The 15,357-nt window shown below is 43.9% G+C and overlaps 1 protein-coding gene across 1 annotated transcript in view; it reads right to left on the bottom strand.

Moving 5' to 3' along the window:
- Nucleotides 1-15,357, bottom strand: part of LOC142177165 (uncharacterized) — a 78,446-nt gene that overhangs the window by 47,050 nt on the left and 16,039 nt on the right. The window contains exons 3-8 of the mRNA XM_075245633.1: nucleotides 3,800-3,949; nucleotides 3,412-3,730; nucleotides 3,156-3,166; nucleotides 2,678-2,902; nucleotides 1,532-1,768; nucleotides 728-1,091 (exon numbers count right to left, since the gene is read on the bottom strand). Coding sequence (XP_075101734.1) covers nucleotides 728-1,091; nucleotides 1,532-1,768; nucleotides 2,678-2,902; nucleotides 3,156-3,166; nucleotides 3,412-3,730; nucleotides 3,800-3,949 — 1,306 coding nt within the window. The remainder of the gene's footprint in view (nucleotides 1-727; nucleotides 1,092-1,531; nucleotides 1,769-2,677; nucleotides 2,903-3,155; nucleotides 3,167-3,411; nucleotides 3,731-3,799; nucleotides 3,950-15,357) is intronic.

Below are 15,357 nucleotides of genomic sequence, written 5' to 3'. Positions count from 1 at the left end.
ATCCCGTGGCCTATCCGAAACTCACCCGAGCCCTCGGGGCTCCAAACCAAACATGCACACAACTCTAAAAACATCATACGAACTTGATTGCGTGATCAAATCGCCAAAATAAAACCTAGAACTTCGAATTTAGCACCAAATCGAATCAAATTCTCAAGAACACTTTAAAATTTCTATTTTCTCAACTAGACGTCTGAAACACGTCAAATCAACTCCGTTTCTCACCAAATTTCACAGACATGTCTTAAATATCATAATGAACATGTACCGTGCTCCGGAACCAAAATACAGACCAGATACTAACAATGCCAAATATCAATCAATTCTTAAAAACAAATAATTTCCAAACTTTTAATTTTCATCAAAAATTCCTAACTCAAGCTAGGGACCTCCAAATTCGATTCCGGGAATACGCCCAGGTCCCATAATTCGATACGGACCTACCGGGACCGTCAAAGCATGTATCCGGGCTCATATACCAAAAATGTTGACCGAAGTTAACTAAAATCAACTTTTAAGGCAAAAATTCTTATTTTCATTAGTTTTCAACATAAAAGCTTTCCGAAAATTTGCCCGGACTGCGCACGCAAATTGAGGAGGGTAAAAATGAGATTTTTAAGGCTTAAGGGCGCAGATTCGAGTTCTAAAACATAAGATGACCTTTTGGGTCATCACATTCTTCACCTCTAAAATAACCATTCGTCCTCGAACGGACATAGAAAAATACCTGGGCTAGTGAAAAGGTGGGGATATCTACTCTGCATATCAGACTCGGACTCCCAAGTAGCTGCCTCAATAGGCTGACCTCTCCACTGCACTCGAACTGAAGGGTAACTCTTTGACCTCAACTGACGAACCCGCCGGTCTAGAATGGCCACCGGCTCCTCCTCGTAAGTCAAATCCTTGTCCAACTTGACAGAGCTGAAATCTAACACGTGGGACGGGTCACCATGATATTTCCGGAGCGTAGACACATGGAATACCGGATGAACTGAGGATAACCCTGGAGGCAATGCAAGTCTATAATCTACCTCCCCCACTCCCTCGAGGATCTCAAATGGCCCGATATACCTAGGGCTTAACCTGCCCATCTTTCCAAATCTCATAACACCCTTCATGGGCGATACCCGAAGCAATATTCTTTCTCCAACTACGAAAGCAATATCACGAACTTTACGGTCGGCATAACTTTTTTTCCTGGACTAAGCTGTACGAAGTTGACCTTGTCCAAGGCCTCCTAAACTAAATCTGTACCCAATAACTGAGCCTCCCCCAGTTCAAACCACCCAACTAGCGACCTACACTGTCTACCATATAATGCCTCATAGGGAGCCATCTGAATGCTCGACTGGTAGCTGTTATTGTAGGCAAACTTCGCTAACGGCAAAAACTGATCCCAAGAATCTCCAAAGTCAATAACACAGGCGCGGAGCATATCCTCTAGGATCTGAATAGTACGCTCGGACTGCCCGTCCGTCTGAGGATGAAATGTTGTGCTCAACTCGACCCGCGTACCCAAATCACGCTGAACTGCCCTCCAAAAGTGCGAGGTAAACTGCGTACCTCGATCAGAAATGATAGACACGGGCAAACCGTGAAGAGGGACGATCTCACGAATATAAATCTCTGTCAACCGCTCCGAGGAATAGGTAACTGCCATAGGAATGAAATGTGCTGACTTAGTCAGCCTGTCCACAATGACCCAAACTGCATCGAACTTCCTCTGAGTCCGTGGGAGTCCAACAATAAAGTCCATAGTGATACGCTCCCATTTCCACTCAGGAATATCTAACCTCTGAAGTAAACCACCAGGTCTCTGATGCTCACACTTTACTTGCTGGCAATTTAGGCACCGAGCTACATAGGCAACTATGTCTTTCTTCATTCGCCTCCACCAATAATGCTGCCTCAAGTCCTGATACATCTTGGCGGTGCCCGGATGAATAGAATACCGGGAACTGTGGGACTCCTCAAGGATCAACTCACGAAGTCCATCCACATTAGGCACACAAATACGGCCATGCATCCTCAAAATGCCGTCATCTCCAACAGTAACTTACTTGGCACCACCGTGCCGCACTGTTTCTCTAAGGATAAGTAAATGAGGATCGTCATCCTGCCGATCTCTGATGCACTCAAATAAAGAAGACCAAGCAACTGTACAAGCTAGAACACGGCTGGGCTAAGAAACATCTAACCTCACGAACTGGTTGGCCAAGGCCTGAACATCCAATGCAAGCGGTCTCTCACCAACTGGAATATATGCAAGGCTACCCATACTGACTGACTTTCTATTCAAAGCATCGGCCACCACATTGGCCTTCTCGGGATGATACAATATGGTGATATCATAGTCTTTCAATAGCTCCAGCCACCACCTCTGCCTCAAATTGAGTTCCTTCTACTTGAACAAATACTGCAAGCTCCGATGATCAGTGAATACCTCACATGGCACGCCGTAAAGATAGTGCCTCCAAATCTTCAGCGCGTGAGCAATGGCTGCCAGCTCTAGATCATGAACATGGTAATTCTTCTCATGAACCTTCAGCTGCCGTAAAGCATATGCAATAACCTTGCCACCCTGCATCAATACCGCACCCAGACCAATACGAGATGCGTCATAATATACTGTATAAGATCCTGAACATGTGGGTAATACCAATACCGATGCCGTAGTCAAAGATGTCTTGAGCTTCTGAAAGCTCGCTTCACACTCATCTGACCACCTGAACGGGGCATCCTTCTGGGTCAATCTGTTCAATGGGGCTGCTATGGATGAAAATCCCTCCACAAATCGACGGTAATAGCCCGCCAAACCCAGGAAACTACGGATCTCTGTAGCTGATATAGGTCTAGGCCAATTCTGGACTGCCTCAATCTTCTTAGGATCCACCTGAATACCCTTTGCTGATACAACGTGACCCAAGAAAGCAACTGAACTCAACCAAAACTCGCATTTTGAGAACTTAGCATATAACTGGCTGTATTTCAGAGTCTGAAGAACGATCCGAAGGTGATGCTCATGCTCCTCTCGACTGTGGGATTAGATCAAGATATCATCAATAAACACAACCACAAAGGAATCCAAGTAGGGTTTGAACACCCGGTTCATCAAATCCATGAATGCTACTGGGGCATTTGTCAACCCAAATGACATCACTAGAAACTCGAAATGCCCGTACCGAGTCCGAAAAGTTGTCTTAGGGACATCAGATGCCCTAATCCTCACCTGATGGTAGCCAGATCTCAAATCAATCTTTGAAAACACCTGGGCACCCTGAAGCTGATCAAATAAATCATCAATCCTCGGCAATGGATACTTGTTTTTGATAGTGACTTTGTTTAACTGCCGATAATCTATACACATCCTCATCGATCCATCTTTCTTCTTCACAAACAACACAAGTACACCCCATGGCGAGACACTAGGTCTAATGAAGCCCTTATCCAGAAAATCTTGCAACTGCTTCTTTAATTCTTTCAACTCTGGCGGGGCCATGCGATATGGCAGAATGGAAATAGGCTGAGTGCCCGGAGCCAAATCAATGCAGAAATCAATATCCCTGTCGGGTGGCATCCCCGGCAAGTCTGCAGGAAACATCTCTGGAAACTCACGAACAACCGGTACCGAATCTATGGAAGGAACCTCCGCACTAGAATCGCGGGCATAAACCAAATAAGCTAGACACCCCTTCTCGACCATATGCCGAGCCTTCACATAAGAGATAACCTTGCTGGCAGAATGGCCAAGATTCCGTCTCCACTCTATTCGAGGCAACCCCTGCAAGGCTAAGGTCACTATCTTGGCGTGACAATCTAATATAGCATGATAAGGTGAAAGCCAATCCATACCCAGTATGACATCAAAATCAACCATGTCGCGAAGTAGAAGATCTACACGATTTCTCAAGACTCCCAATGGTGACCACACACGAACGATAAACACAATCTACAACAATAGCATCTCCCACTGGTGTGGACACATACATAGGAGCACTCAAAGAATCACGGGGCACAACCAAATAGGAAGCAAAATAGGATGACACATAGGAGTAAGTGGATCCCGGATCAAATAGAACTGAAGCATCTCTACTACAAACTAAAACAGTACCTGTGATAACAGCGTCAGATGACTCAGCCTCAGGCCTGGCTGGGAAGGCATAACATCGGGGTTGGGCCCCACCACCCTAAACTACACCCCTGGGACGGCCTCTAGTTGGCTGGTCTCCACCTCTAACGGCATGACCTCCACCTCTAACTGTCTAGCCCCTACCTCTGGCTGCCTGACCGCTGCCTCTGGCTGGCTGAGTAGGTGGTGCAACAACTGGTGCCGAACCATGGCATGAGAACTCTGATGCTGTGAGCTGCACATTGCCTGAGGGCAAAATCTAGCAATGTGCCTCAGATCACCACAAGTATAACATAACCTCGGCTGCTGTGATTGCTGACCCTGAAACTGACCATGTCGTCCTGAATAACCACCCTGATAACTCTGGAGAGGAGGTGCACTAATAGGAGGTGGTGGTGCACTGTAGGCTAGCTGGTCGGAATAATGCATCTGAGCGCCACGACCACCTGAGGCACCGTGGGATGCCTGGAGCGCTGAATGAAACGACCTGGGAGGATGGCCTCTACCAAAAGTACTCCTGCCTCTAGATGAGGCACCGCTGAACTCATCAGAATGACGAGGCCTCTTGTCAGACCCCTGACCTCCCCGAGTAAGAACCATTTCGACTCGTCTGGCGACATTAGCAGCCGCCTGAAAAGAAATCTCACTCCATGTCTCCTTAGCCATCTGCAATCTGATAGGTTGAGCAAGTCCATCAATAAACCTCCTCACCCTCTCTCTCTCGGTGGGAAGCAGAAGAATGGCATGACGGGCCAAATCCACAAAATGGGTCTCATACTGAGTAACATCCATACTGCCCTGCTGGAGATGCTCAAACTGACGGCGACGCTCCTCTCTCAATATGATAGGCAGAAACTTCTCTATGAAGAGCTGAGAGAATTGGTCCTAAGTAAGAGCAGGTGACCCAGCTGGTCTGGTCAACAAGTGATCTGTCCACAATTTCTTGGCGGAACCAGTCATCTGAAATGCAGCAAAATCGACCCCATTGGTCTCCACTATACCCATGTTCCGTAGAACCTCGTGACAGCTGTCAAGATACTCCTGGGGGTCCTCTGAAGGAGCACCACTGAAGTGAACAGGAAATATCTTGGTAAACCTGTCCAATCTCCACAAAGCCTTAGAAGACATAGCTGGCCCATCTCCGTCCTGTGCCGCAATAACCGGCTGAACTAATCCGATTGGCTGAGCTGCTGGATCCTGATACTGGGGAGCTATCTGTTCCGGAGCGGGAGTGGTAGGAGTTTGGGCTCCTCCTCCAGCCTGAGAGACTGCTGGTGCCATGGGAAATGCGCCAGTCTGGGCCACACTCTCCATAAGGCCCACCAAATAGACCAAAGCGTCCTGAAGTACTGGGGTAGCAATGAACCCCTCCGGAACCTGAGCTGGTCCGACAGGAACAATCTAGGCTGGAACCTCCTCGTCAATCTCTATATGAGGCTCCACTATTGGGGCTGCTGCTCGGGCCCTAGGCTGAGCCCTACCCTTGCCTCGGCCTCTGGCACAGCCTCGACCTTTGCCCCGCGTAGGAGCTGTCACTGGAGGCTCTGGCTGCTGTTCAGCTGAGGAAGCGGTACGTGTTCTCGCCATCTGCGAGAGAATAAGAGTAGAAGAGTTCAATCAGTAATGAGAAAGAAAAATCGCACGACAAAGAAGAATAGAAGTGAAACTTGTTCCTAAGCTTCATAGCCTCTGGAAGATAAGCACAGACGTCTTCGTACCGATCCTCCAGACTCTACTAAGCTTGCTCGTGAATCGTGAGACCTAGGCAACCTAGTGCTCTGATACCAACTGTCACGACCCGAAATTTCCCACCGACAGGACCGTGATGGCGCCTAACATTTCACTTGCTAGGCAAGCTAACATTAGAAAATCGTTAAACCAATTCCTTATTTCCATTCAGTAAACAACAATAACTAACTAAGATGAAATATAATAAGTGTGGAATATCGTAAAACTGTATTAATTACTACCACCCGGATCTGGAGTCACAATTCACGAGCATTCTAGAATTTACTACAAGTAATAGTCTGAAGAAATACAATTGTCTGAATGAAAGAAAACAGTATGACATAAAAGATAGATGGGAACTTCAAGGTCTGTGAACGCCGAGGGATCTACCTTGAGTCTCCGGACAGCTGACCAGTAGCAAATCTCGATCAACCTGAGCCAGTATCAAAATCTGCACAGAAAGTACAGAGTGTAGCATCAGTACAACTGACCCCATGTACTGGTAAGTGTCGAGCCTAAACTTGACGAAGTAGTGATGAGGCTAAGGCAAGGCACCTACAAATCAACCTGTACAATTTAACAGTGTATACGCAAATAACAGGAATGAAGAACTAAACAGGAAAAGTCGGGAGGGGCAACATACTGAGGGGAATACAAGATAAAGAACTACAAAAGAACGATCACCGGAGCAGTCAATATACAATGAATCAATAGGAATAGTGAATACAGTAAGGAAACATGCACGACATTACCCTTCATGCTTTTACTCTCAATCTCACCATAAAATTAATAGAAACGGTACGGAATCACCCTTCATGCTTTTACTCTCATATCATGGCACGGCATCACCCTTCGTGCATTAACACTCATAATATGGCACGGCATCACCCTTCGTGCATTAACACTCACAATATGGCACGGCATCACCCTTCGTGCATTAATACTCACAATATGGCACGGCATCACCCTTCGTGCATTAACACTCACAATATGGCACGGCATCACCCTTCGTGCATTAACACTCACAATATGGCACGGCATCACCCTTCGTGCATTAACACTCTCCCTTACCATAATGCAATGCATAAATAACAACAGGGAGATAGAATAACAAGTACAAACCTTACTTTAACATTTGGTTCCATAACATCAATCTCAACTTTGAAATAAAAACTCAATTATCACCAGAAAAATCTGTAAACATGATAAGAACGATAATTTGAACAACACTAGTATAACACGTAGCAATTTGGCATAGGAATGAGACAATATCAGAAAAATAGAGAAACATGGAAAAACAGGTAAATCGGCGGTGCATAGGTACTCGTCACCTCACATATACGCCGCTCACATGAATTTCACTTAGCAAATAATCTAATGTTCCTAATTCCCTCAAGTCAGGGTTAGACACAACACTTACGTCGCTCCGAAGGCCACTTAATTATCAATCACAGCTTTTCCTTTGGAATTCACCTCCAAACCACTCGTATCTATTCAAAAATGACTCAATAATATCAAATATTGCTAAAGGAATCAATTATATTGCATAAATTAAATTTCCCATTGTTTTCCTCAAAAAAGTTAAAAAATCGACCCCGGGCCTGCTTGGTCAAAACCCGAGGTTCAGACTAAATTCTTTTTATCCATTCACCCCCGAGCCTGAATATGTAATTAGTTTTGGAATCCGACCTCAAATTGAGGTCTAAATCCCCAAATTCCCGAAATCCCTAGTTTCTACCCTAACCCCTAATTCTACCATGAAAACTCTAGATTTTAGGTTGAAAATTCAAGAAATGTAATGGGTAATTGAAAGAAAATGGTTTAGAATCACTTACCAACAATTTGGGGAAGGAATGACTCTTGAAAAATCGCCCCTCACCGTTTGGTTTTTGAGAAAAATAATTTTTTTTGGCAAAAATCCCGTTTTGGATTCTGTTAAGTGCTGGGCGACAGTGTTCATCGCGTTCGCGAGAGCACTGTCACGTTCGCGAAGGGTACTGGCTGCCAAGCCTTCGCGTTCGCAAGACCCAGCTCGCATTCGCGATGATCACTCCCCTCCGGCCTTCGCGTTCGCGAGGAATGGCTCGTGTTCGTGCTGAAGGAACAACCAAACCCCCCTCCCCCCAGGTCCCCACATGCTTCGCATTCGCGTTGAGCCGGTCGCGTTCGCGAAGGGTAAATCCCCCATCACTTCGCATTCGTGACCAGGCCTTCGCGTTTGCGAAGAAGAAGTCTCAGCCTCATCAGGTTACTCTTCACGTTCGCGAAGAAGAAGTCTCAGCCTCATCAGGTTACTCTTCACGTTCGCGAGAGGACGTTTGCGAACGCGAAGAAGGATATGACAGACACCAGAATCTGCAGAAACTAGATTTTTCCCAAGTCCAAAACATCTCGTGGCCTATCCGAAACTCACCAGAGCCCTCGGGGCTCCAAACCAAAAATACACACAAGTCTAAAAATATCACACGAACTTGCTCGCGAGATCCAATCGCCAAAATAACACCTAGAACTCCGAATTTAGCACCAAATCAAATGAAATTCTCAAAAACACTTTAAAATTTCTATTTTTTCAACTGGACGTCTGAATCACGTCAAATCAACTCCGTTTCTCACCAAATTTTACAGATATGTCTTAAATATCATAATGAACCTGTACCAGGCTCCGGAACCAAAATACGGACCAGATACTAACAATGCCAAATATCAATCAATTCTTAAAAACAAATAATTTCCAAACTTTTAATTTTCATCAAAAACTCATAACTCAAGCTAGGGACCTCCAAATTCGATTCCGGGCATACGCCCAGGTCCCATAATTCGATACGGACCTACCGGGACCGTCAAAGCATGAATCCAGGCCCGTTTACAAAAAATGTTGACCAAAGTCAACTAAAATCAACTTTTAAGGCAAAAATTCTTATTTTCATTAGTTTTCAACATAAAAGCTTTCTGGAAACCTGGCCGGACTGGGCACGCAAATCGAGGAGGGTAAAATGAGATTTTTAATGCTTAAGAGCGCAGATTCGAGTTCTAAAATATAAGATGACCTTTTGGGTCATCACATTAAATAATTAAGCAAACAATTAATTTGACAAAGTATAGGCACTCGTCACCTTGCCTATACATCGTTACACATGAAATTCACATAGCAAATAATTCAAGGGTTCTATTCCGTCGAGTCAAGGTTAACCATGACACTTACCTCAATTTGCAACCAACTCAAGATTCCAATAAACCTTTGCCTCGCGAATTCGTGTCGGAAATCCTCAAATCTATTCATAAACAATTCAATATACTCAATACAAATCGTAGAAATTGATTCCATATGAATTTACTAATTTTTCGGATTAAAATCCGAAATTTATTTCAAAAATCAATAGTGGTACCCACGTTCCGAATCTCGAAAAAACTCATGAAATCCGAACACCCGTTCCGATATGAGTTCAACCATACAAAAATTATCGAATTCCGACATCGGATTGGCTTTCAAATCTTCATTTTACATTTTTGGAAGATTTTATAAAAATCTTATTTTTCTTCCATAAAATCACGGATTCTTGATGTAAATGAGTATGGAATCATGAAATATAATCAATATAGGATAAGGAATACTTACCCCGATGTTTTCCCGTGAAAATCTCCCAAGAATCGCCTTACCCGAGCTGAAAAATCGTGAATAATAAAAAATGGGACGAAATCCCATTTTCAGAACTTAAGTTATGTTGTCCAGGTTTTAACTCATCGCGATCGCGAGAATCCGTTCGCGATAGCGTAGAACAATTTATGCCCAGGTCCATTTTACTCTTCGCGATCGCGGGAAAGACTTCATGATCGTGAAGTACAACTTGAACAAGCTGCCAATTTGCACTACGCGAACGCGACATCCCATACTCGAACGCGAAGCATAACCCCGCAAATGTTCGCGATCGTGGACCTCTTCATGCGAGCACTAAGAACAAATTTGAGTGCTCCAGCTTGTGCCTCATTTCCTCTGCGGACGCGATCAACTCTACGCATTCGCGGTGCACTGGGAGCTAACCTTCCGCGATCGTGTGCCTATCTTCGTGAACGCGAAGGGTCAAAATCATGACTCACAATTTCCTCTTCGCGATCGCGGGAATGACTTCGCGATCGCGAAGCACCATGAACCAGATGAAAGCTGAAGCTCAAAAACCAGATTTTTCCAAAGTTCAAAAGGTCTGTAGGCTATCCAAAACTCACCCGAGCCCTCGGGGCTCTAAACCGTACATGCACACAAGTCCAAAAATATCATATGAACTTGCTCGCACGATCAAAACACCAAAATAATGCCTAGAAGTACGAATCAGACACCAAATCAAATAAAACTTTTAAGAAAACTTTAGAATTTCTATTTTAACAACCGGACATCCGAATCACGTCAAACTAGCTCTGTTTCTCACCAAATTTGGCAGACAAGTCATAAATACAGTAATGGAGCTACACCGGGTTTCGGAACCAAAATACGGACCTGGTATCAACAAAGTCAAACATTAGTCAAATCTCTTAAGTCATTAAACCTTTAAACTTAAAAATTTTGATAACATGCGATAACTCGAGCTAGGGACCTCCGAATTCGATTCCGGGCATACGCCTAAGTCCCAAATCACGATACGGACCTAGCGGAACTGTAAAAACACTGATCCTGGTCCGTTTGCTCAAAATGTTGACCAAAGTCAACCCAATTGAGTTTTAAAGCTCTATTTCACATTTTAATCAATTTTTCACATAAAACCTTTCCGGAAAAATTTATAGGCTGCGCGCGCAAGTCGAGGAATGATGAATAGTTCTATTTGAGGTCTCAAAACACAAAAATAATTTATTAAATTTAAAGATAACATTTTGGGTCATCACATTCTCCACCTCTAAAACAAACGTTCGTCCTCGAACGGAATTAGAAAAGTACCTGAGCTGGTGAAAAGGTGTGGATATTTACTCTGCATATCCGACTCGGACTCCCAAGTAGCTGTCTCAATTGATTGACCTCTCCATTGCACCCAAACTGAAGGATAACTCTTAGACCTCAACTGTCGGACCTGCCTGGCTAGAATAGCTACTGGCTCCTCTTCGTAAGTCAAATCCTTGTCCAATTGGACTGAGCTGAAATCTGTGGACTGAGTTGAAATCTAACATATGGGATGGATCACCATGATATTTTCGAAGCATAGACACATGGAACACCAGATAAACTGATGATAAACTAGGTGGTAATGCAATCATGTAGGCTACTTCACCCACCCTTTCAAGAATTTCGAAGGGTCCTATATACCTAGGGCTCAACTTGCCCTTCTTTCTGAACCTCATTACACCTTTCATAGGTGAAACCCGGAACAATACTCTTTCTCCAACCATGAATGCAATATCACGAACCTTATCCTGTGCGAAGTCGATCCTGAATAATCTTGACCTTATCCAAGGCATCTTGTACTAAATCGGTACCCAACAACCGAGCCTCTCCCGGTTCAAACCGACCAACGGACGAACGACACCGCCTCCCGTATAATGCTTCATATGGAGCCATTTGAATGTTCGACTGATAGCTGTTATTATAGCCAAACTTCGTAAGTGGCAAGAACTGATCCCATGCGAGGTGGAAGTGCGCTCTGACTGTCCGTCTGTCTGTGGATAAAATGCGGTACTCAACTCAACCCGCGTGCCTAACTCATGTTGTACAACCCTCCAGAATTGTGAGGTGAACTGCGTACCTCGATCAGAAATGATAGACACAGGCACACTGTGAAGGCGGACAATCTCGCGGATGTAAATTTTAGCTAACCGCTCTGAAGAATAGGTAACTGCTACTAGAATGAAATGTACTGATTTGGTCAACCTATCCACAATGACCCATACTGCGTTGAATTTTCTCTGAGTCCGTGGGAGCCCAACAACAAAATCCATAGTGATACGCTCCTACTTCCACTCAGGAATTTCTAACTTCTGAAGCAAACCACCAGGTCTTTGATGCTCGTACTTGACTTGTTGACTATTTATACACCGAGCTAAATATGCAACTATATCCTTCTTCATTCTCCTCCACCAATAATGTTGCCGTAAATCTTGATAAATTTTGGCTGCACCTGGATGAATAGAATACCAGGAACTATGTGCCTCTTGAAGAATTAATTCACGAAGCCCATCCACATTGGGCACACAAACACAACCCTGCATTCACGGAACTCCATCTTCCCCCACAACAACCTATTTGGCATCACCATGCCGCACCGTGTCCTTAAGGACAAGTAAATGAGGATCATCATACTACCGCCCTCTGATGTGCTCATATAAAGAAGACCGAGCAACTGTGCAAGTTAGAACCCGACTGGGTTCTGAAACATCTAACCTTATGAACTGATTAGCCAAAGTCTGAACATCTGCTGCTAATGGTCTCTCACCCACTGGAATATATGCAAGACTGCCCATACTCACAGCCTTTCTACTCAAAGCATCAGCCACCACATTGGCCTTTTCGGGGTGATACAAAATAGTGATATCATAGTCCTTCAACAACTCCAACCATCTTCTCTGCCTCAAATTGAGATCCTTTTGTTTGAACAGATATTGTAAGCTACGATGATCAGTAAATACCTCACACGAGACACCGTATAGGTAATGCCTCCAAATCTTCAGCGCATGAACAATTGCTGCCAATTCTAAGTCATGAACGGGATAATTCTTCTCGTGAACTTTCAACTGCCGCGACGCATATTCAATCACCCTGCCATCTTGCATCAATACTGCACCAAGTCCAATACAAGATGCATCACAATACACCATGTAAGACCCCGAACCTATAAGTAATACCAATACTGGGGCTGTAGTCAAAGCTGTCTTGAGATTTTGAAAGCTCTCCTCACACTCTTCGGTCCATCTGAACTAAGCACCCTTCTGGGTCAATCTGGTCTTAATAGTTGTTCATAATCAATTACAGAATCGTCAATTAACTTCATGTTAACAAAAATCTCGTTTCAAACCTTCACAATACTGATAACGAGATGCGAGGCATGAAGACCTCATAATTATTTACCCGAATTAACGAGTCACATTTAACGCCACCTAGGTGGGCACCTACCTCGTAGGTTAAAACTCAATAATTACAACACGAATTTGGCAAGTATGCATAGAGAATTTTATACAAGAATTTTCAAATAATGCGAACAGGCATGACTCCCTATTAGTACTATAGTACAAATTTAATTTCACAAGGGAGAACTTAAGCACACGAATTTTCATCACAAGGATCTCATCCTTATATAACTTCATCCGCAGCTCATTGCTCGGTTTAAACATATCAATTTATATTAAAATGCGAGGATCTCATCCTCAGTTCTGAATCACAAGTAATATGCACATCGTGCCAATCAAAAATTTCCATTTTATCCTTTTAAATAATTTCTTTTAAATGAAATCACAACACATAATGAACCCCACACCAGTAGGGCATATAATTCACAATTTGTAATTAATTATCCAGAAATTACATCAAAACTTACCGAAATGAGTAACAGAAAGCCACCTTTAGCCTCGCAGCTCTTATTAGTGACCAACATGGAATGATAGGCATAGTTATCTCCATAGAATCTCCCAACAGGAGTAAACACATAAGTAGATTATAGAATTACGAAGCTCACTCATAAGTGGAGCACAATAGGAGGACTCGTCTCGATACTCAGAACTGAATCAAGTTGAGGGAATTATTCCTTTATATTAAATCAAGGTTGTACCTGTAACGACACCATCTGATGCAGCGACCTCAGCCATACCATAAAAATAAATATATCAATGGCTAGGCCTCCACCTCTAGGATGCCCTCTACCCGCCCGTCCTCCACCCCTAACTGGTTGTGTGGGTGGTGTAGTAACTGCAATGGGGCACGCAGCCTGAGTTCTTTGATGAAATATGTCTCTCCCAAGTCTGGGACAATTTTCTCATGATGTGCCTAGTATCACCGCATTCATAACAACCCCTTTGTGAGTTTGGCGGCTCATACTGAGTCTGTGCCAGATAACTGGAATAACTATTGTAGGAAACTCATGTTGGTGGTGCATTAATAGAACTTACTGGAGCACCAAGAGTAATTCGATGTGTGTACTGGGCTGGCCGACTGCCCGAGCCCCCACCATAATGATTCATACTTGCAGAGTAGAATCCACTGAATCCTCCAGAACCTCGAGACTTCTTGGTCTCCTTAGTTTCCTTTTTCCTCACCCCGAACAAGTTCTAATATCTTGGAAATTTCTACCACTAGCGGAAATGAAGTATCGGCCTGTAGTTACCGAGTCGTACAAATTTTACGATCATAATTGAGTCCTTTAATGAGTCTATGGACTCGCTCCCTGGCTGTAAGAACCAAAGTAGGAGTATGATGGGCTAACTTATTGAACCTGATGGCATATTCTGATACCGTCATGGTGACCTGACGCAACCGTTCAAACCCTATGCACCACGCATTACAGAGAGTTCAGGAAATAAACTCTTTCAAAAGCGTTTTTGAGAACTGAGCCAAGTGGACGGTGTTGCATTGGCTGGTCTGCCCTCTTCATATGCTTTCCACGAACACTGGTGGAGAATTATCTCTCCCAAGGCAAATTTCTTCTTTTGTTATGCTGACTCAACACTGCTGGGCTGGACCATTTCTTAACATACTCTTTGATTCTTCTTTGGGGTAACCTTTACCCCTATTTATACACAACGACCACAAAAGTAGAGCCCCATATAGACAAATCTTGGCACGAACCACATAGTCCAGAATCTCATCAACCACTGTACTTACTCCGAAGCACCCCAAAATCCGCAACCGTGATGTCCACGCTGAGTAGACCTTCTGTAAATTTAAAGTTGTTTCTCTAACTCCTTTGGTACTGAAGTATAGGATTATTAAGGAGGCGGACATACCACAAGTCCCAACCTTATCTTCTACAAAATCTCAGGCCTTAAACATGTGTAAATTTGAGGTAACCTTTCAGTACCACATATATACATTTCAGGCCAAAACTGATATAAAACCTGACCCCGCAATCCATCCATTGATAGTGGACTCCCCCCACTCGGCGCGAAGTTATAGGTCACAACGTCCGATGATCTACAATATTAACCTTCACAGCTCGTATAAATCAACCAGATGCCAAGGTCCGTTGCACCCCCCACATGATTCATTGGGTGGTCTCTCAATACGTCCGCATCTTCAGTTAGAACCACACGTTGAGGCAATGTTTGAGCATCTCTGGCTTCCTCGTAGTCCATCTGCAGCATCACGTACCGTCGACGCACAACTGATACCGAGTGTGCAATGTCATACTCAAGTGGATGCAAATGAATATGAGATATATGTTTCAAGATAAATCAATGTCACACGTTAAGGAATGAAAGAAGTGGAATTATTCCTAAACTTCATAGCCTCTGAAAGATAAGTACAGACGTCTCCGTACCGATCCTTCAGACTCTACTAAGCTTGCTCGTGACTCGTGAGACCTAAGTAACCTAGT

Source organism: Nicotiana tabacum, chromosome 23, assembly GCF_000715075.1.
Source record: "Nicotiana tabacum cultivar K326 chromosome 23, ASM71507v2, whole genome shotgun sequence".
NCBI classification, from domain to species: domain Eukaryota; kingdom Viridiplantae; phylum Streptophyta; class Magnoliopsida; order Solanales; family Solanaceae; genus Nicotiana; species Nicotiana tabacum.
This window is presented reverse-complemented; position numbering and strand designations above follow the sequence as displayed.